Below are 22,742 nucleotides of genomic sequence, written 5' to 3'. Positions count from 1 at the left end.
GGCTGGTGGGTGTGGGGATGCACCCTTATAGTACCAGCTACTCAGGAGGCTAAGGTAGGAGAATTGCTTGAGCCCAGAAATGTGAGGCCGGACTGGACAACATAGTGAGAAAGTGTCTACTGTTGTTTTCAAAAGACTGGAAGGAAGAGAATACTCTTCCGTGGACATACAAACCTTGGAGCAGAAATTCTATCAATACTATTATTATTATCTGCCTACCTATTACCTAGCTAATATCTGTATATCAATTATCTATTATTATCTATTTTCTATCTGTTATTTATTATTATTGCCTATTACCCTATTATCCAAGAATAAAGTTTTTATCCTGTAATTGTCCCATTTACCCATGGCCAATTGACGAGGACCAAAGACTTTATCACAGGGACACCAGAAAAAACATTGAAGTGGTAGCCAGCAACCACTTAAGAAATTGCCAATATTTGATGTCATTTTAACTAAATAAGCAGCAATTTCATATGATTCAGCCTAGTAGACCTTGAATCCAGATACACCCAGGCAAAGGATTCAAAACCAAAGCAGACAGTCTATTTCTACCGTTTCTTCTCACTTACTTCCAAAACGTGAAACAACCATAGAGTAAAAAACAACAGAATAGGAAATATTAACCAGAGCTGTTGGAAGTTTAGAAAGTATTGATATAATTAATCCAATACAATTTCAGTTTGTTGCTTTTCCATTTTCAAAAACCATTTTAGATGTAGGAAATGACATTTTCTAAATATAAGTAAATATCACATTATTTTTTAAAAAAAATTATAGCTAGCTATTTCAAGCATGAAAGCCCATTCTCTCTCTCTCTGTTTTTAAGACAGGGTCTCACTCTGTCACCCAGGCTGGAGTGCAGTGGCCCGATCATAGCCTGGGCTCAAGAGATCCTCCCACCTCAGAGTTCCAAGTAGCTGGAACCACAAGCCTGGGCCACCACATCTGGCTATTTTTTCTTTTTAATTTGTTGTAGAGACAGGATCTCACTAGGTTGCTCAGCCTGGTCCATTGTCTCTAAATGGGATACAGATATTTTAACAGTTTATTGTAGATCAGCTTTACTTTTACGGGACAAGGTTATTTTTAAATAAAATTCTCTACTGCTTTAGACTATATATTCTTGTTATGTGTTAAATATCTCTATTTTTGAAGAGAATTTTAACAAGATATTTTTATACCTTCCTTCTCGCTGTTTTCTGCTTCCTTAATTGGTCACCTAGCTAATGGAGCTTTCTATTTGAAACATTGCAGCTTCCCTGTCAAGGGGACGGAGTCAACATGCTGTAATTATAGCTGTCTTCGAGGGTTGGATTATTATTCCGTCGATCTGACGTTCATATAAACGGAGCAGCTACCCATTGTAGTGTATGTGCACTGTTCACCCAAACAGAGTAAACTCAGCCTGCTAACGACATGACGTGCCCTCCAACACACAATTATATTTCACGGCAGTTCAGAGGTTTTCCGATGTAACATCTGTAATACAATTTTCCCTGCCAAAGTTTTACAAATCGCACATTCTGGCAAATGATCAACGATACCGAGTCAACACTATTATTCATAGCTGGATCTCCTCAGGAAAATGGTTGGAATATTAACCTGAAGTTTTCTGAAAAGCTCCCATGGTACCTTTGCTGAAGAGATGTTAAACCTAACAGCTCCTGATATGGAACCAGCGGTTTGAACTGTAACTCAGTTAGATAAATTAATAGGGGAAGGCTATGATGTCATGATGCAGGAAATGACTAAATTTTTTTTTTTTTTTTTTTTTTTTTTTAGATGGAGTCTCGCTCTGTCACCAGGCTGGAGTGCAGTGGCACCATCTTGGCTCACTTCAACCTCCAACTCCCTGGTTCAAGCAATTCTCCTGCCTCAACCTCCCAAGTAGCTGGGATTACAGGCATAGTGCCACCATGCCCAGCTAGTTTTCGTATTTACAGTAGAGATGGGGTTTCACCATGTTGGCCAGGATGGTCTTGATCTCCTGACCTTGTGATCTGCCCGCCTCCCAAAGTGCTGGGATTATAGGCGTGAGCCACCGCAAAATGACTGAACATTACTTTGCAGTATTCCTGGAGTTAGGGAGGCAATATGGATGGCATTGTGAGGGCACCGATGGTAACCCAGGTCAGTGAGACTTTAAAGGGACCATTACTTTCTCCTTCTTTCTAGAGTTTCAGGCATTAAAAATGTTAACTTGTGGCTGGGCATGGTGGCTCATGCCTGTAATACCAGAACTTTGGGAGGCCAAGGCAGGAGGATCACTTGAGCCTACAAGTTCAAGACAAAGCCTGGGCATCGTGATGAAACCCTGTCTCTACAAAAAATACAAAAATGATCCAGGAGTGGTGGCATGCACCCCTGTAGTCCCAGCTGAGAGGCGGGAAGATCCCTTGAGCCCAGAAAGTTGAGCTATGGTGAGCCATGGTGCTGCCACTGCACTCCAGCCTGGGTGACAGAGCCAGACCCTGTCTCAAATAATAAAATAAAATAAAATCAAGTATTAACTTGTTCAAGATCCTGTTTCACAGCAGTCATTGATGAGACAAATGAAACATTTTGGGACACCTTTAAAAAAATCCCATCAGTGTGGCAGAACTAGTTTTATTATCCCACTTCCTGAAAAGCCATGAGACCTCATCAGCCATGGAAGAATCTATGTAAAGCTGAAAGAATTTGGCCCTTTAATGATGCACAAAGACGTGTGCATGGATTTTGCAAGTTCCTACTTTCACCTTTATAAATGCTGGGTTCCATCCATGTTTTAATTGATTGGAGTTTTAAACAAAATAAATACAGATACCACAGTATGTAATTTCAGAGACTTTTTTAAGTACAAAAATGTACTTGGGCCCCAAAATGTGTTAGGGCTATGTGCTGCAATTGATCTTTCACAGTGTGAGAAATCCAGGCCCCAGCTGACCTGGGAGTTAAGAATGATTTTTTTTACATTTTTAAAGGGTTGTAGAAAAGGAAGAAGAATCGGCAGAGACCATTTGTGGCTAGCAAAGCCTAAAATATTTCCTAATCGATCCTTTGCAAAAAAAGTTTGCCCACTCCTGTAGTCAGCAGCTCCCCTACTGTGCACAGTCTGTGTGCCATCTCATCTAGTAAAGGTGAGTAAAACCATCCCTGCCCCTAAGCAATTTACAATCTGCATCTAAGGGGCAAGAGCCTAGTAAGCAAAAGGCGAAAGAAGATGGCGCCAGATAAGGGCTTCAAAGGAAGAGAGACCAGGCTTGGTGGGGAAATAGGGAGTGGCTTCTTAGCAGGTTTTCTTTAGATGAACTTTGAAGATAAAAAGAGATTTTGATGAATAAGAGTGGGTGAGATGGAGAGGGGTCAGCACTATGTCCTGGAACCAGTGAGGGATTCCATTTCAGAAGCACCTGGGGAGGCTAGAGAGTAGATTCCAAGACTGGAAAGCGAGGAGAGGGTCCTAGGCTGGAGGCCATCATGAGGAGTGTATACAGAGGGAGAGGAGAGATTCCCGCACTTAGAGGCCAAAAGGACAACAGTTTGCATTTTACTTTGGTGTTGGAAAGAACCGTAGTCTCATATGGTTACCTGGAAGTGTTTTATGATAATCAGTGAAAAATGAGGAAAACAGTCTCTCTCAGGCTGAGCACCTAGGAAATGAGTGGCTCTTGGCTGTAAGCCAATGAACAACATTAATATATGCAGTTACCAAGTCACCATTAACACATAAAGCACTGCAGGGTTTCCATCTATTCATCAGAATTCTTGAAAGTCCTATTTTAAGGCAGTTCAAACAGAGGCGAGGCAGCTGAACTTGGTGAGGCTGCCAGGAACACTGAGTTCTGCCTCTGAATTTGCCCCTGACTCAGTGCCTGACCTTCGGCAAGAACTCAACGTCTCACTATCTCAGTTTCCTCAGCCATAAAATGGGGATAACAGACCTTAGCCACCTCATAGGAGTGTCATAAATGTCTACAAAAACCTTTCAAGGTAAGTGCTCCTGGAAACGGACAAGATGGGGAGGGTTCTTTTTCAATCATCTAGGGGGGAAAATGAGGTTATCAAAATTAAAATAGGAGACTACTTTGTAAAACAGAAATGATTGTGGACGAATGATGCAAAGCCTACAGGTGAGTAAAGGTACCCATAGTCTACTAGTCAAAATCTGTCTGCTCAACCTTCTGGGCTCAAGGGATCTTCCCACCTCTCAGCTGGGACTACAGGGGTGCATGCCACCACTCCTGGATAATTTTTGTACTTTTTGTAGAGACAGGGTTTCACCATGGTGCCCAGGCTTTGCCTTGAACTCCTAAGCTCAAGTGATCCTCCTGCCTTGGCCTCCCAAAAAATCTCTGTCAAAATTCTAAATTAATGTCAGGACATATTCTTTGTTATTTAAGGATGGAAGAGAATATTCAAAATCAGACAGGACCACCTTAGAGAATGTGGTCTCACATATCTGTTCTATCTGCATTTTCAAAGCTTGGAATATTCTGCTCAATTCTCCTGGGTATTATTCAGTTATAAAGGTGCAGAGGGAAGCATCTCTCCTTCTGTGCTTTCTTTACTCTGTAGATTTTCCTAATCTGTCCTAGAGAGGGACTGTGGCAGGGTCTGCAGACACAAGGGCTGCCTTGTAGCCAGCCATCTTTGTGTCACCTGTGCCATTGGCCATTGGTGGCCGAGGAAGACACTAAAGTCTCTCAAGAAAGCTGAAGACCCAACCTCGAGATGTGGCCACACTGCACCTGGAGAAGACAATTGGGCTAGAAGACAAGTTCTGCTCTGCTCTGGAAAGTGTGAGTGGTAAAATATTTCTTAGGATCCTACTGAGAACACTTGCCATTGTAACCTTCTCTTTCTCTCTCTCCTTTTCTTTCTTAAATAAATTTTTACCTTACAGTTGTCCAGAGAGGAAAGATAGGCCAAAATAGTTCAATATGTTGTCTTACTGGGAGGACAACAACTTAAGCCACAAAGCCCTGAGTTTGACCCCAGAACTCTGTGGCTACTGATGACTCATCTTGAAAATTATCAGATTGAATCTTCTCTACTGGTTTGATAACAACTGATGGGTGGAAAAAGAACATCAATCAGATGCGCATGCTTAATAAGCAGCCTCCTTATCCCCCTCTGCAAATTTGTTCTTTGGATCATCTACACTTCCCTGTATGTTGAAGAAGATATGCTATCCATGCAATCCTTGTGGAGTGCTTGATTAAAAAGTGGATAAACGGTCTTCAGGCCCTTGAAGTCTGGTGACTGTGTGAAGAGGGGAATGAGGCAGAAGTAGCAGTCAGTGGTGGCTGAAGTAGGAGAAAGTACTTGCTAAAGAAATCTTGATTTTTCTGTGGCTTTTCTGTGCAATTGGGTGGCTAAGTAGGAAAGCCATTGGAACTTCACTATATCAATTCTGCTTTTCTTGTTTTTTGGAACTCTAAGTCACCAAGGCTCCCTGCCACCCTATCCATCTATAACTTTTCATCACTTTTTCCTCAAAGTAAGAAGTGTGTCCCAGAAAATGTGCCTTTGTGACTCAGCAACATTTCAAATCCATCTGAGCCTTCCCAGCGTTCCAAAAGAAATACTGATTTGAATTCAGCTGCTTAAAAAACCATTCTCTAAGCAGACAGCTTGAAACTTCCTTACAGCAACAGTTTAGGCTCTGGAGGGGAAATCGGTTTGTTTTCAATTGTTTTAATTTTTCAGTTAATTCATTCACTACCTGATTATATATGATCTTTTGAGCCCAATACTCTGCTAAATTAACCTTGACTTTCTCTCTCTCTCTCTCTTTCTCTCTTTCTCTCTTTCTTTTTAAGAGAACCTTGCTCTGCCGCCCAGGCTGGAATGCAGTGGCACAATCTCGGCTCACTGCAAACTCTGCCTCCAAAGTTCAAGCAATTCTCCTGCCTCAGCCTTCCGAGTAGCTGGAATTACAGGCACCCGCCACCATGCCCGGTTAATTTTTGTATTTTTAGTTAAGATGAAGTTTCACCCTCTTGGTCAAGCTGGTCTCGAACTCCTGACCTCAATCTTGGCCTCTCAAAGTGCTGAGATTACAAGCATGAGCCACCATGCCTGGCCTTACCTCAATTGTTTTTTTTGAGACAGAGTCTCACTCTGTTGCTCAGGCTGGAGTGTAGTGGCTCAATCTTGGCTCACTGCAACCTCCATCTCCCGAGTTCAAGAGATTCTCCTGCCTCAGCCTCCCAAGTGGCTGGGACTACAGGTGTGGGCCACCACGCCTAGCTAATTTTTTGTATTTTTACTAGAGAGGGGTTTCACCATGTTGGGCAGGCTGGTCTTGAACTCCTGACCTCAGGTGATCCACCCACCTCGGCATCCCAAAATGCTGGGATTACAGGCGTGAGCCACCATGCCCGGCCCTACCTTTGATTTTTAAGTCAAGAGGGAACAAGTCCACATTTCTATTCAGTTAAACTATATACCTTTGGACATTGAATCACTTTTAGAACCACAGTAAAAAACATGTATGAATGACCCACAATTTCACTCCAACAGGAAGGTGTGTATATGTGCACAAAAACATTAAATTGTTCACATCAGCGCTATTCATAATAGTCAAAAACTGGAAACAACTCAAACATCCATCAACCGTAGAATAGATAAATAAATCATGATATAGTCATACCATGGAACATGACAGTGAGAATAAATGCTACACACAACAGATATGAATTTCACAAACAGAATGCTGAGCAACAGAAGCCAGACACAGAAGGATATACATTTATGAATCCATTTGTATGAAGTTCATAAACAGACAAAATTAGTCAGTGGAGATCATTCTCATAGAAGTCTGAAGAGTGGTTGTCTTTAGGGAGGGGAATGTAGTGACTGAAGTGGGTATAAGGGGTTTCTGGGGTTTGGTGATATCACACAAGCATATTCACTCCGAAAATTCATTGAGCTGTGCAGTAATGATTTTTCAAACTTTTATATATGTATGATATGCTTCAATAAAGCTTTGCTTAAAAACATGCATAGTCATTGCTATGGTGTGAATGTTTGTGTCCCCCCATTCACCAAATTCATATGTTGAAATCCTAACCCCCCAGGTGATGACATTAGGAGTTGAGGCATTTGGCGATGATTAGGTAATGAAAGTGGAGCGCTCATGAATGGGATTCATGCCCTTATGAAAGAGGCCAGGGGAGCTGGTTCACCCCTTCCGTCATGTGAGGACACAGTGAAAAGATGGCCATTTATGAACCGGTAAATGGGTTCTCACCAGAGACAGAATCTGCCAGCACCTCGATCTTGGACAGCTCAGCCTCCAGCAGAGTAAGAAAATTAAATTCTATGTATAAGCCACACAGTTTATGGTATTTTACTATAGCAGCCCAAATGGACTAAGAGAGTCATTATTATCAGGTATAGTTTAGTGTTACCACTCATCATCAGAATGAAAGTGATCAAATATTGTGTGAATGCTTATAAGGTGCAAATGACAGAAGACCCAACTCAAAATGATCGAAGGGATTGGAAAACTTTTCCTTTAAAGGAATAAATAGTAAACATTGTAGTTTCTGCAGGCCATGTGGCCCCTTGTCTTTACTACTCTGTGTTGTTGCATGAAAGCACCCATAAACAATGTGTAAACAAATGAACATGCCAGGGTTCCAATAAAACTTTACCTTTAAAAACAAGTGGTGAGCAGGATTTGTAGTTTGCTGACCTCTAGTTTAAACAATCACTGAATTTGTTACACAAGTAACAAGAAGTTCCAGGCAATGTAAGCTTCAGGGTTAGTTGATTCAGCAGCTTCACATCTCAATCCAGGAGCTCAATTCATTCCATCTGCTTGCTCAACTTTGTGCAGGCTGTGTCCCCAGTCTTGGTCCCTCCCGGTCATAAGATGACCACAGTCCTCCACACATGTCTTCATACAACAGTGTCCAAAGGCCACAAATGTCTCTTTCCTGTGTCCCCTTTCTAGTACCATGGAAAGCTTTCTCTTTCTTTCTTTCTTTCTTTTCTTTCTTTCTTTCTTTCTTTCTTTCTTTCTTTCTTTCTTTCTTTCTTTCTTTCTTTCTTTCTTTCTTTCTTTCTCTTTCTTTCTTTCTCTTTCTTTCTTTCTTTCTTTCTTTCTTTCTCCTTCCTTCTTTCTCTCTCTCTTTCTTTCTTCTTTCTTTCTTTCTCCTTCCTTCTCTCTCTCTTTCTTCTTTCTTCTTTCTTTCTTTCTTTTTCTTTCTTTCTTTCCTTCTTTCTTTCTCTCTCTCTTTCCCTTTCTCTCTCTCTCTCTCTCTCTCTCTCTTTCTTTCTTTCTTTCTTTCACAGTCTCATTCTGTCACCCAGGCTGGAGTGCAGTGGCGTGATCTTGGCTCACTACAACCTCCACCTTCTGGGTTCAAGCAATTCTCCCACCTCAGCCTCCAAGTAAGTAGCTGGGATTACAGGCACCCGCCACCACACTCAGTTAATTTTTGTATTTTTAGTAGAGACGGGGTTTCACCATGTTGGTCAGGCTGGTCTCAAACTCCTGTCCTCAGGCGATTGGCCCACCTGCAGCCTTCCAAAGTGTTGGGATTACAGGCGTGAGCCACCGTGCCCAGCAGGGAAAGCTTTTTTAGATGCCTCCTAAAAGACTTGATTCACTTTCTAAGACTGAGAAAGCAGGTGAGGTGTGTGTAAGTGGTTGTTTTTAGGCAGGCAACCCACATCATGATCTGCATTAGTTTCCTATTGCTATGTAACAAATTGCCACATAGTTCGCAGCTTAAAACAACATACAAACTACCTCCCGGTTTCTGTGGCTCGTCCAAGCAGGGCTTGAGGTTCTCCACGCAGGGTCTCACAAGGCTACAATCAACATGTCACGAGGCTTTTCTTCTGGGGCGTGGAATCCTCTTTCAAGCCTATGTAGTTGTTGGCAGAATCCAGTTCCTTGCAGCTGTGGGAAGGAGGTCCCTGTTTTCTTGCTGGATGTCAGCTGGAGGTCACTCTTGGCTCCTAGAAGCCACTGACAGTTCCGTGCCCACCACACGCCCCTCACCACGAGACACCTCAGTTATTTAAGCCCAGCTGGAGAATGGCTGTATCCAATTTGCTAAGAGCATCTCACATAATGTAATCTAATTGAAAGAGTGAAATGGATTATATTCACAGGTCCTGACTCCAGTCAAGGGAGGGGGGATTAAACAGCGCACATGAGCACCCCAGGAGACCCAACTCAAAATGGTTTAAGCCAGAGGCTGCAAACTTCCTACAAAGGGATGGATAGTACAGATTGTAAGTCTTTCAGGTCATCCAGCTTTTCCTCTCAACTACTCTGTGTTGTAGCACAAAAGCAGACATAGATAATACATAAAAGCAAATGAACACGGCTGTGTTCTTTTTTAAAATCATTTTTATTTTTTGAGACAGAGTCTTGCCTAGGCTGGAGCGCAGTGGCACAATCTCAGCTCACTGCAACCTCCATCTTCTGAGTTAAAGCTATTTGCCTGCCTCAGCCTCCTGAGTAGCTGGGACTACAGGTGTGGGCCACCACACCTGGCTAATTTTTGTATTTTTACTGGAGACAGGGTTTTGCCATGTTGGCCAGGCTGGTCTTGAACTCCTGACCTCAAGGGATCTGCCCACCTCAGCCTCCCAAAGTGGTGGATTACAGGCGTGAGCCACCGCGCACAGCAACATGACTGTGTTCTAATAAAACTCAAGTGAACTTGGAGGCCATCTCAGAATTCTGCCTACTGATAGCTCTCATCTGAAAAATTAAATCGGATAATCTAACAGTAGAACATTCCACACTTAGAAGATGAAATATGCTGTATTTGGCATGCTTCTTGCTTAGAGTATAGACATTTAAAACACAGTTCCTTAAAACACGAAGTTTTTTTTGTTTTGTTTTGCTTTAACATTTATTTTAGGTTCAGGGGTACATGTGATGGTTTGTTACATAGGTAAACTCATGTCCCTGGGGTTTGTTGTACAGATTATTTCATCACCCAGGAATTAAGCCCAGTACCCAATAGCTATCTTTTCTAATCCTGTCCCTCCTCCCACCCTCCACCATTGAGTAGACCCCAGTGTCTGTTGTTTCCTTCTTTGTGTTCATAGGTTCTCATTTAGCTCCCACTTTTAAATGAGTACATGTGGTATATAGTTTTTTGTTTCTGCATTAGTTTGCTGAGGATAATAGCCTCCACCTCCATCCACATTCCCGCAAAAGACATGGTCTCGTTCTTTTTTATGGCTGTGCAGTATTCCATAGTGTGTATGTACCACATTTCTTTATCCAGTCTGTCATTGATGGGCATTTAGGTTGACTTTGCTATTGGGAACGTAAAAAATGTTTTTGTTAGTGTGAAGAGTGCTGCAATGAACATTCATGTGCATGTGTCTTTATGGTAGAATGATTTATATTCCTCTGAATATATACTCAGCAATGGGATTGCTGGGTTGAATGGCAGTTCTGCTTTTAGCTTTTTGAGGAATTGCCATACTGCTTTCCACAATGGTTGAACTAATTTATACTCCCATGAACAGTGTATAAGCATTCCCTTTTCTCTGCAACTTCACCAGCCTGTTATTTTTTTACTTTTTAATAATTGCCATTCTGACTGGGTGTGAGATGGTATCTCATTGTAGTTTTGATTTGCATTTCTCTAGTGATCAGTGATATTGAGCTTTTTTCATGTGCTGTTTGGCCACATGGATATCTTCTTTTGAAAAATGTCTGTTAATGTTCTTTGCCCACTTTTAATGGGGCTCATAAACACAAAGTTAATGTGAAAGTCCTGAAGAATCAATTTTTTAGTTTCGTTCTTGTTGCCCAGGCTGGAGTGCAATGGCACAGCCTCAGCTTCACTGCCTCCTGGGTTCAAAGAATTCTCCTGCCTCAGTCTCCCAAGTGGCTGGTATTACAGGCATGCGCCCCCATGCCCTGATAATTTTGTATTTTTAGTAGAGACGGGGTTTCACCATGTTGGTTAGGCTGGTCTCGAACCCCTGACCTCAGGCGATACACCCTCCTCGGTCTTCCAAAGTGCTGGGATTACAGGCATGAGCCACTGCGCCCAGCCTGGATTCTGGCTTTTACGCTATGCTTCAAAGCATACTCCAAGATTATATTTAAAGATTATCTGATGGCTTATTCTAGTGCTCTCATGATTTTATTTCCCCTTTGCCCTTCTAAAAATGTTAATTCATCTGGAATTTATCATGGTGAAACATGTAAGGCTTGGATACAACTTTCATTTTTTTCCCCAGAGGGCTACTCAGTTGCTCTGACATCATTTATTGAACAGACCATCTTTTTCCATTGGTAAGTGGTGGCATTTTATCATATACTAAATTTCTTTTTGTATTTGAGTCAATTTCTGGACTTTGCATTTATAATTCATTGAGTTGCCTTGTCTATTCATATACCATACCGTTTTACTTGTTAGAGTTTTATACTATATTTTAATATCTGATACAACTAAGAAACACTTGTTTTTTATTTTCAGGATTTCTGAATATTCTTGCTCCTTTATTTTTCCATATTATAATGAGCTTGTATAGTTTTTACAAGTTCTTTTTTAAAATTGAGTGTTTTGCATTATAGATTGGGAATAATTGACATCTTTATATAGTTAAGTCTTTTTATCTAAAAATACATACATCCTTCCATTTGTTCAAGTTTTCTTCTGTGATCCTCAGTGGCATTTTAAAGTCTTTTCATATAGCTCTTGTTCACTTCTTAAGCCTAGGAATTTAACCTTTTTGTTCTAATATAAATAGGGCCCTTCTATTTTTAACCCAATGTTGTTTCAGCAATTCTTAAAAGCCAAAAAAACACATTTATTCTACCTTCATAAATGAACTCTCATAAATATATAAGTAGCAACAGGACTTGCAAGTTAATTCTGTCCTAAATATTTCATTGGTAGGAAGAAGACAAAAACCTTTCCCAAATTCATACAAGTAAAATGATATTAGGAATACATTAAAATGTCTCTTCTTAAGATTGTTTTTTTGTTTGTTTGTTTGTTTGTAGAGACAGGGGGTCTGGTCATGTTGCTCAGGCTGCTCTCAAACACCTGTCCTCAAGCAATTTCCCCACCTTGTCCTCCCAACGTGCTGGGATTACAGGTGTGAGCCACTGCACCTAGCCTTATGATTGGTTCATGACTGACTTTTGAATCTTAAAATAGGATCCATATAATTTTCTCATTCTTACAAGTCACTCACTGTTCATATTTTGCCTATTTTGCGTACACATATTGTTTCTCAGGGTGCTCTATTAACTGTTTACCTTTCCCTAGGGGAAGGCTGGTAGCTTAGCTGTTCTGATTCTGTTTCACCTATATCTTAGGACACAAATGTTTCTAGGAAGTAGAGCTCCCAAATCAAGCAGAAGAGGCAGCTGATGCCTCCCCTTCTTCCCCACCTGCAGTTCCCATCGTCATAACCTGGCAAAGCAGTCATAGCCTGGGAAAGCAGTACTTACAGAGGAAATTAAAGCTCTACTCAGAACTGAGAACATTTCCAAGGTCAGCTACAAAGAAGAAAAGTGGAAGCCCTTTTAGAAGACTCCCAGATTTGTAACCCGGGAGGATGCAGGATACAGGAGTGAGTTGTTCTGGGAGGGGAGCCTGGAGCTGGGAGAATACTGGTCTGTGTAGCCCTACGATGGAACAGCCTCATGAAATGAGTTTTCCTTCAGTGAGTGGCCATGTTGGAGGCTTGCATCTCATTCTTGGACCCGAGTTGCTTGGATCTGACTTTGGAAGAACAATTGATAGGGCGGGGAGGGATTAGAGGCTATAATCTCCTTTTCCTAACACCCCAAAGCCCCCTTGCAGGCAAAAATTCTACTTGTAACACTTTCTTGGCTTAATTGGTAGCATCTATATTTATTGAAAGGCAATCAAGAGGCCTTCTGCATAACAATACAGTATTATTAATAATAATAAGTAGAAAGGCCAATGTATGAGTAGAACCAAGCCCTGTACTCATCCTTTACCTGGATTCCCCTTTTTTTTTTTTTTTAATTTAAAATTTTTTTTTTTCTTGAGACAAAGTCTCAGGCTGCCCAAGCGAGAGTGCAGTGGTGTGAGCTTGGCCCACTGCAGCCTCCACCTCCCGGGTTCAAGTGATTCTCCTGCCTCAGCTTCCTGACAAGCTGGGATTACAGGCACCCACCACCACACCCAGCTAATTTTTGTATTTTTAGTAGAGACAGAGTTTCACCACCAGGCTGGTCTCAAACTCCTGACCTCAAGTGATCTGCTCGCCTTGGCCTCCCAAAGTGCTGGAATTAACAGGCGTTGGCCACCACACCTGGCCGGATTCCTTTATTTTAATCCTCACAGCAGCCCTATAAATTTAGTAGTACAATCATTTCAAATTGATAGATGAGGACACTCAGGTTTAGGGAAATTTAATAACCCGTTCATGGTCACATAGCAAAAGGCAGAGTCAGGATTTGAAAACAAGCGCCTGACTTTGATGGTCATGCTTTTTACCACCACTCTTATGTACATTCATGGTAAACCTAGATATTTTGAAATAAGGGTGAGCAAAGGGCTTAAAGTTGTTTTTATATATTAAATACTCTGTCCTATCATTTTACATATTAATATATTTGGTTTAAAATGTATGTTTTACTTATATTGACAGAGCTCATGTCTATGAGAGATATTGTAAACTCCATTCACAGGTATTTAATGCTTTTGCCTTTAAGTGAGTGATGTACTCATGTAGACACTGAAATATAAACAACCAATCAACTAGAATGTTTACTCTTCAGTGCTCCGAAGATTATTCTACTTGTGACTATAATTCTGTACTCAGTTTATAACATTCTTGCAGAGATGTCAGGATGTGTGTGTGCGTGTGTGTGTATTATGAATAATATTATTTCCTTGTGGGTGTGAATTTCATCCTCTCTGTGATTCCTGTGCCCTAACCATATTGCTAGGCAACACCAAGCAACACGCATCCCACATTTTCCTAATTCCTTTTGATGTTTCACAAATGGACCTTTGCTTTTATCTGCAAGCAGAATAACACCAGTGGGTTTAGGATTTTGGCTTTTTAAGTAATCAGGTGTCCGGTGAGATCAAAGCTAAGTGACCATAACTATCAGAAACTGGCAGAAAAAAGGAAGAGCTGGCATGAAGCAAATGCACATATTTGTTTTAAGACTTTGGCTGATGATTCGTTAGTGAAGTCTAATGTGATTTCTGCCATTCTGACTTTGTAGATGACATCAAGGACAGTGAGTAGGTGGGCTTCCTTCCAAGGACTTAAAGTCCTCCTAGGGCTTGGAGGGTAATTGCATATGAAATACTCTTTCTGACACTAGAAATGTCGCACACATATCATTTTCCAGATGAAAATCAGATGCCCATCTCCTCTGTCAAAACAGAAACCAATATTTTCAGGTCAAGATCCAGAATCTGGAAGGTGTAATGCACAGACATCACATCACAAGCTAAAGTGCATTTACAGTTGTCCTGCCTTCTATGTGTAGAGAAAGGTCAGAGAGAGGCCTCAGTGGGCATGGAGAATGCCAGAACTGGGCCTACAGTGGACAAGGGCTCAGCACTTCATCACCACAAAAAAGATCATTTGGTTTTTCCCCATCCACTCAAGCCAAGCCACAGAGAACCACAGGAAGCAAGACTGACGAGTTTCCACACTGCTGACTGACAGTATTTGAGAAGTTGTGCTGCCCAAGTCAGAAAGCCCCATGATGGCACTCTAACACTCAACCTGTGAAAGTAAATATATTATAATACCTTACTCGCAGGCTTGGGGAAGAGAACATTTTGCCAGATGGGAGATGAAACAGAAATGGGGCCACTGATAAGAAATGCACTTGTGGGAAAATATGATTGTATTAGTTATCGATGGCTGTGTGACAAGTCTCCTGCACCCCACCCCACCCCACAAAAAAACCCTGTTGTCAGTTTAAAATAATATTAAGCATTTACTACTTCACTCAGTTTCAACAGACCAGAAATGGAGGAGTGATGCAGCTTGGTGGTTCTGTCTCAGGATCTCTTATGAGGTTGCAGTCCAGATGTCAGCCATGGCTGCAGACATCTGAAGACTTGCCTGGGATTGGAGGAGCCATTTTCAACAGGGTTTACTCATGTAACTGGCAAGTCAGTGCTGGTGATTGGCAGGAGGACTCAGCTGCTCACCATGTGGCCCCCAAGCATCCTGGTAGCATGGCAGCTGGTTTCCCCAGAGCAGACAAGCCAAGAGAGAACAAGGGAGAAGCCACAATATCTTTGACAGCCTAGTGTTGGAAGCCACGCTCCATCATTCCCACAATATCCTATGGGTTCTACAGGTGAGCCCTACTCAGTGTGGGAGGAAACTACCTAAAGGCATGAATACCAGGAGGGGAGAATCACCAAGGGCTCTCTTGAAGGCCGGCTACAATAATGATGGAAACATTTCTGTGCATTCATCACTGAGAAGAAATTCATGTATTGGTTGGGTGATGGATGGCACTCTGTCACGGGTCTCAATGCAAGCTGCAAGCCAGTGCCTGCATTGGAATCATCTGGGGCCACTTTTTAAAGCACTGGTTTCCCTGCGCCCTACCCGGGATATTCTGATTAAGTCAAAGATGATGCCCTGGTTTGGGAATGACTGGATTAGATGATCTCTAAGGTCAAGTCCAACCTTAACAGTCTTCCTCAGACTTACATGATCATAGGTATTACCCAGAGAATTTATTAAAAATACAGATTTTTTAGGCCCCACCTCCAGCTTCACGAATCAGAACATCCAGGGATGGGCCTCAAAATCTGTGTATTTATTTATTTGTTTATTTAAGAGACAGAGTCTTGCCAGACTGGAGTGCAGTTACTGCAGCCTTGAATTCCTGGGCCCAGGTGATCCTGCCATCCTACCTTCCTAAATAACTGGGATTACAGGCATGTGTCACCACACCTGGCTCATTTTCAAAATTTTGTGGTTGTTGAGACGGAGTCTTGCTATGTTGCTCAAGCTGGTCTTGAACACTTGGACTCAAGTGATCCTCTCACCTTGGCCCCCCAAAGCACTGGGATTACGGGCATGAGCCACTGTGCCCAGCCTGTGATTTTGTTTAATTTTTAAATTTTTTGACCAGGTCATACATTTAAAATGATGGGAAATTCCAAAAGATATAAAAGAGTGTCATTATAAAGTCTCTTTCCCAACTTTGTTCTCTCAGTATCCCAATTCACGTACCTGGAGGTGCTCAATGTTGTTGGTTTCTTGTGTATTCTTATGAATATATAAGACATATAAAGAATCACCTAGGGCTCTCTTGAAGGCCGGCTGCAATACTGATGGAAACATTTCTGTGCACACAACACTGAGAAGAAATTCACCTATCAGTTGGGTGATGGATGGCACTCTGTCACGGGTCTCAATTTCTTGTGTATTTTTTTTTTTTAACTCAAGGCAAATCAAAAGGGTATGCAGTGAAAAACAAGTTTATTCCTGGTTCTGATCACCAGTTTTTTCCTTCAGATTCACTTTTACCAGTTTCCCGTGTGTCTCTTTAAGAGACAGGACGCTGTTAGTTTGTCAAGCAACTCAGGTGATTCTTATAATCTGGGGTTTGGGACACCCCAGTTCTGTAACGTAAGTTATAATAGAAGCTGAAACAGCTGGAAAACCTCACCTGGTTACACATGAGCTGCACGAAATGCATTAGATTCTATCTGGATGTCTTAGTTACATTTGTTCATGTAATCATTATTTACCAGGCCAAGTCATTATTTGCCAGGCCAAGGCAACCATGAGCAATGAACCCAGCTCACGGGAGCTTGCTAACACAGAAAACAGCTATCTCCATCTGTAGAGGTGCGTACAGGGCGCTGCGGAAGCTCCTTGGCACCAGAAGTGAGTGGACGCTTCCGGAAGGAAGGGATTTCCACAGAGGTAAAAATGGTGAGGAGGTGGGGCTCATTGGGCAAATGGAGATGACGACATTCCTGGCAGAGAGAAAAGGACAAATACAAAGTTCCCAGGTTTTGATCCGGTACGCTGCTCTCAGGCAACCAAAAAGTAGAGCGTTTTGGTGTTTGTGCACAGAAGAGGCTCAAGATAAAACGAGGTAAACTGAGGTCAAAGTAAGATAAGGAAAAAACACGATGGCTCTGAATATCAGATATTAAGTTTGGGAATGCTATGATCAGCGTTGGGGGGTGGGGGGGAACTGATGTGGGTGTAAAAAAAAAGGACTAGAAGGGGGCTGGGCATGGTGGCTCATGCCTGTAGTCCCAGAACTTTGGAAGGCCATGGTGGGAGGTTCACTTGAGCTCAGGAGTTCAAAACCAGCCTGGACAACATGGCAAGACCTCGTCTCTACTAAAAATACAAAAATTAGCGAGGCATTGTGGCGCACGCATGTAGTTCCAGCTACTCGGGAGGCGGGAGGATCCCGGGAGCCCTGGAGGCTGAGGCTGAAGTGACCAGTGTTTGCTGCACTGCACTCCAGGTTGGGTGACAGAGTGGGACCCTGTCTCAAAAAAAAAGAAAAAAAAAAAAAAAAAAAGACTAGAAAGAAGTGGTAACAACTTGGAGGTGGGAAGATAATTTAGGAAGTTGTTATCAAAATCCAAGAAAGAGACCAGAATAGCCTGGATTAGGTGGCCATTGTAGGGATGCACAGAACTGGAAACACTTTGAAGTTATTAAAGAGGTAAATTCACCTGGACTTGGTGATTGATTGAAAAGGGCTGCAACTGGGACATTCCCAAATTTCCAGCATGGGCAACCAGCTGCGTTTCAATAGGGAATACCTGCGAGAAAGTGCTCGGGGAGGAGGCACGTGGGAGGGTGAAGGGTAAGTCTAACATTCTGAGTTTGAGGAAGAGAAAATACGTGGGTAAATTAAAGTTTAGAGTCCAATAGAAAAATAAGAGCCTGTTTGTGACGGCCCACGGCAGGACAGGCATCTTCTAATTTCTCTTTAAACCTTAATTAGTTTTCATCTCTGCCCCCCATCCCCACACTCTCTTGCCCACCATAAAGCAGATTGGCACTGACAGTCTCTTTAACCTTCTCCACGGGTTGCAGTGGAAGGGATGAACGAAGGTCCTGCCCTCCAAGCAGCTGCATTCACAAAATTCCGAATCTGGCCAATAGTGTATTTGGTTCTGTAAAAAGATTTTTTTTTTTCCCCCTGAGGCAGGGTCTCACGATAGTGCCCAGGTTGCTCAAAGATAGTATTCCCAAGATGGTTATAAACAGTTTCATGTTTCCCAGAATCAAAAACTGGACTCTAAATTCACTTTCTTTATTGCTTTAGTCTAGGTACTGATGAGACCGCTTTAGTATTACACTGGCAACTGACTGCACTGCGGATATGTTTGGAATAAGGTAAGCCTGCAGCCACGGTTTTTATGGCTTTTGGAGTTTTGGCCAGAATGAACAGAGCTTAAGCAAATTAGATATTTGAAAATACCTTTGTTTTGTTCCATGAGCAACCGCCAGAGGCCTTTTAAATTGTGATGGTGACTCACAAAATAAGATCTTTGCTATTGTGCAGAGAAATCTGAAGAATTTTATCCATTCTTTCGTTCTTGCTAAATGGTGCATTGTATGCTATCTGTGTGGTTTGGGTCTAGGACAGATTTCTCTCTGAACTTCACAGCATGGGTGGAAGAGAGTAATTTGGCCTTTCGTTTTCTCTGGCAGCCGGTGCCAGTCCATTTATATGGTATGTTCACAGGAGAGCTGACAAGTGTTGAGAGGTTTTATTTGATATGCATTTTTTTTTAAAGTAGAAAAAAATCCGTAAAAATAGGTACTTGTTAGCTAGTTTTCCTAGTTAGTCTTCAGATCATAACCAAATGTTTCATTAAGGAGTTCCACCTCAAATAGACGAGCTACATTGACTTATCTGGGCTGTGTTTAATATTCACAGTGTAACCATTCATGGCATGGGCAGTTTTTAATGATAGAAATGCAAACCCACATTATTTTTCTGTGTAACTTGTAAAAGCCGTGCCTTCTAAAATGGGGCTGCTTATGCTAATTTGTTATAGTTAGTGAATTGCAGGCAGCTCTGTGAATTTACTTTTCTTGGCAGTTCTAGAATATCCTGCCATAACACATACTGAAAAACTGTTTGACGGGTTATGAAAATCTGGATGTACTAAAGGTACATCTTGTGCAAACCATAAAATAAATACATGATTACATTTTTAAAAATCTGTTATCAGGTTAAGGAAGTTGTCATTATAACAACCCAAGGAGAATTAAACAGTTTTGAATGGATGATACACTTTTTCCATTTGTACATACTGTAAATGCTTTTAGTATCCAACCCTCGCTCTATTTTGCTGGTCTTTATGAAAAGACTGCCTACTGGAGGTAAACTGTATTTCATATAGGTCATATAGAACCTATCTTGGAAGTGGATAACACCTCATTGCAAAGGTTAATTAATATTCTCAGTAAAGCATAAAAATTGTCAGAATTATTTGATACAAAATATATTTTGAAATTTTTATTATTTTTAGTGAAGCCAGCAATGTTCTATTACTTCAAGGATGTTGATTATGGGGTCTGTCAATATTAGTGTTGCCAGTGATGTGTGATTGCTTAATTCATGATAAATGAATTAAGTATGTAATTTGGTTCTATACTGTGTTAGCTATATACCAAACCAACTCCTTTGAAACGGTCTCTAATCTCAAGGAGCTTGTAATTTTAATAGATGTTAAGAAGACAAAGACAATTCATTTGTTCAACAAATATACTGCATAGTGAGAATTTACTATGTACAAGACAATTCATTACATTTCTTGGGGCATGGGGACTATAACTACGGTGAATAGGAGAATTCTGTCCTTGAATTCTACCAGAAGACAAACATGAAACAACAAATAACACAATTACTTAATAATTATGTGAAGTGTTCCAAAAGACATCTACAGGGTGGACTGAGGATGTATAATGAAGTGAAAGAACAAACTTTTTAAAAGGGAACTCCTGAAGGTTAAATTGTGTTTGCGATGAACTGGAATAAAACGTTAATCATGTCAAAGGAAAAAAGATTTCTTGTTAAATACAAAGTAAATGAAGAGTCGAAAGATCGCTAAAAGAAATATGGTGTTGTTTGGTGAGAATCTTATTGTTTGGTCAGGAAAATATCCTTGCATGCACTGAAGACAACATCTTACCACTTGAAGGAATGATTTTTCATCCTAGGATAAAAGTAGGATTTTATATTCCACTTTAAGAGGAAAAATAGATAAGAAATGCAGATGGCCAATTAACTTCTTTAGTAGAACTTCATGCACGTGATAAAGAACGAAACTTTAACAAAAAAACTTTAACACGTTTATATGCTCATAAAAACTTCAAATTGATTAAAATTCTTCAGTGACAAGGTTAGGGTCCTTGATCAGTGAATGTTCTCACATATTTCTAAGCAACATAGAAGGGTTATATTTGAGTAGAAGTATAAAGACAGAATTATACAAAGAAAGCCTAAATTGAGTAAGAAGTGTCAAGAATATGATTAATTTTTGTAACCTACTCTTTCAGTAATGAATTTCAACCAAACCTAATTAATCTTACATTTCTAGCACAACATATGATTTTAGAGAATATGTCATTAAAGAGATACATAATTAGAAGTAAAGTAAATATCATCTAGGCTTAGATTAGGGAATAATATTGGTTTTGATTTAATTTTGAACAGGTAATATGCATATTATTGAAAATTTAAAAATTGTTTCACAACCCTGTTCCCCATCTACCTAGTTCCCAACCACCCTAGACACACACAGCTGCACACCTGACGTTCTTTTCTTTTTTCTTTTTCTTTTCTTGAGGTAGGGTCTCACTCTGCTGCCCAGGCTGGAGTGCAGTAGCAGTATCACGGCTCACTGCAGCCTCAACCTCCCAGGCTCAAGTGATCCTTCCACCTCAGCCTACTGAGTAGCTGGAACTACAGGTGTGCACCACCACACGCAGCTAATTTTTATTTATTTATTTTTAAGGGACGAGGTCTTATTGTGTTGCCTAGGCTGATCTCAAACTCCTGGGCTCAAACCATCCTCCCCCAGGGTTGGCCTCTCTAAGTGCTGGGGTTATAGGTGTGAGCCACCTGGCCCTGATGTTGTTATGTGTACATGTAAGCATAGTTTGTTTAGCACATACCAACAAATCTTTTTTTCTCAGGTAGTATTGGGTTGATACAAATCTTAATACAGTGTTTCTTGTCTCTTTTTATGCAAAAGGTAGCATACTGCAGACACTGTTGTGCCGTTGATTCCTCCCCACCCACTTAATATTATTTATTTCTTGGAGATCTTTCTAAATCAGTACGTGGACCCTTTCCCTTTCTCCTTATTTACAACTATACAGTATTCCACTATATGGAGCTACTATAATTTATTTAACTAGTCTCCAACTGATGAATATTTGTGTTGTTTCCAATAAACATTTCTGTAGTGAATAATCTTATGTAGGGTCATTTCACAAATATATCCGTGGAAGTAGAATTGCTAGCCAAAGGAATAATTAGTAATTTTGGTAGATATTGCCAAAATGCCCTACATAAAGTTGATAGTAACTTAATGCATTTAACAGTAATACATAACAATATTTTCCATTTGATGTCATCAAACTTTTTTTGTGTGTGTGTGAACAAATGAAGAAAAATGGTATCTCATTTTTCCCATTGTTTTTCTCTCATGCGATTTTCTATTGGGTTCTTTGTGTTTTTCTTCTCAACTTAAGCTCTTTTGTATTAGGAAGATAAGACCTTTATTAGTAGTATGAATTACAAATATTTTTATCTCATCTTATTTGTCTTTGACTTGCTTAAGGTGACTTTTGCCACAGAAATTTTATTTTTATGTACCTGAATTTACCAATATTTTCTTTTATGGCTTTTGGATTTGACTCATAATTTAAAAGGTCTACCATATTCAAGGTCATTAAGAAAGTATCCTGTTTTTCCCCTAGATCTTGGGTAGGTTTTGGTGTTTACCTTTAAATTTTTTATTCATTTGAAATTTGGCCTGGTATAAGATAGGCTTAACCCTAGAATGCTGCCTAGGTAGCTCAGTATCAAATATTGAACTATCCCTGTTTTCATTCCACACTGATTTATAATGCAATTTTTATCCCACATGTATTTGGATCTATTTCTGAACTTTCTTTTTTTTTTTAACATACATATTTTTACATGTTCCAACTCTTAGAAATGTTCCATTCTGTTTCTGTTTTTAGGCTCCTTTTAGGTACCTGCCGTGCTTAATTTTTTATTTTAAACATGGTTTTTCCTGTTAACAAAGTTTGCATTAGTTGCTTCCTTGAGCAACACCTTTAGAAATTTAAATGTGTTTGAAATGATGTGAAAATATTATTCATATCAGAGCTAATTCTGCAAAAGCTGAAATCTTGTGGGGAAAAAAAAATCTATTTCAAGCGAAATCCCCTAAATCCCAGGGAACCTCCGTATACTCAGACCAGAAATATTTTTTGATTCTACATAATGTATTTTAAAGGGATAAATGGATCAACTGGGCAGAGAGTTGGAAGAAGGTGTTTTAGCTCTGCTTCTCAATCTCCCAGTGTGATCGCCGGGACACTTCACCGTAAGTTGCATTTATTGTAGGGCAGTTTTGTCACTTAAAAAAATATTTTTAATTGGAAACAGCAAGCTGGTTATATAATTGTAATTGCAGGATTATAATGAAAATATCAGGCCTGCAGGTTTTACATAATCACATGCAAAGTCATGTGCGAGAGTGGAAAAAGGGAAGAAC

General features: G+C 40.6%; 1 protein-coding gene across 3 annotated transcripts in view; it reads left to right on the top strand.

The window, feature by feature from the left end:
- Positions 1-22,742, top strand: part of LOC105477622 (uncharacterized) — a 191,411-nt gene that overhangs the window by 33,242 nt on the left and 135,427 nt on the right. For 2 of the 3 annotated variants that reach the window (XR_011620202.1, XM_011734172.2), the window contains exons 1-3: positions 11,042-11,278; positions 12,392-17,065; positions 18,263-18,333. Coding sequence is in view for 2 of the 3 variants with exons in the window: in XM_011734172.2 (XP_011732474.2) it covers positions 18,320-18,333 (14 nt within the window). In the remaining variant the exon portion in view is untranslated. Of the gene's footprint in view, positions 1-11,041; positions 11,279-12,391; positions 17,066-18,262; positions 18,334-22,742 lie in introns of those variants that run through there. The other variant, XM_011734173.2, reaches the window with a different exon arrangement.

This window comes from Macaca nemestrina, chromosome 2, assembly GCF_043159975.1.
Source record: "Macaca nemestrina isolate mMacNem1 chromosome 2, mMacNem.hap1, whole genome shotgun sequence".
Lineage (NCBI taxonomy): Eukaryota > Metazoa > Chordata > Mammalia > Primates > Cercopithecidae > Macaca > Macaca nemestrina.
This window is presented reverse-complemented; position numbering and strand designations above follow the sequence as displayed.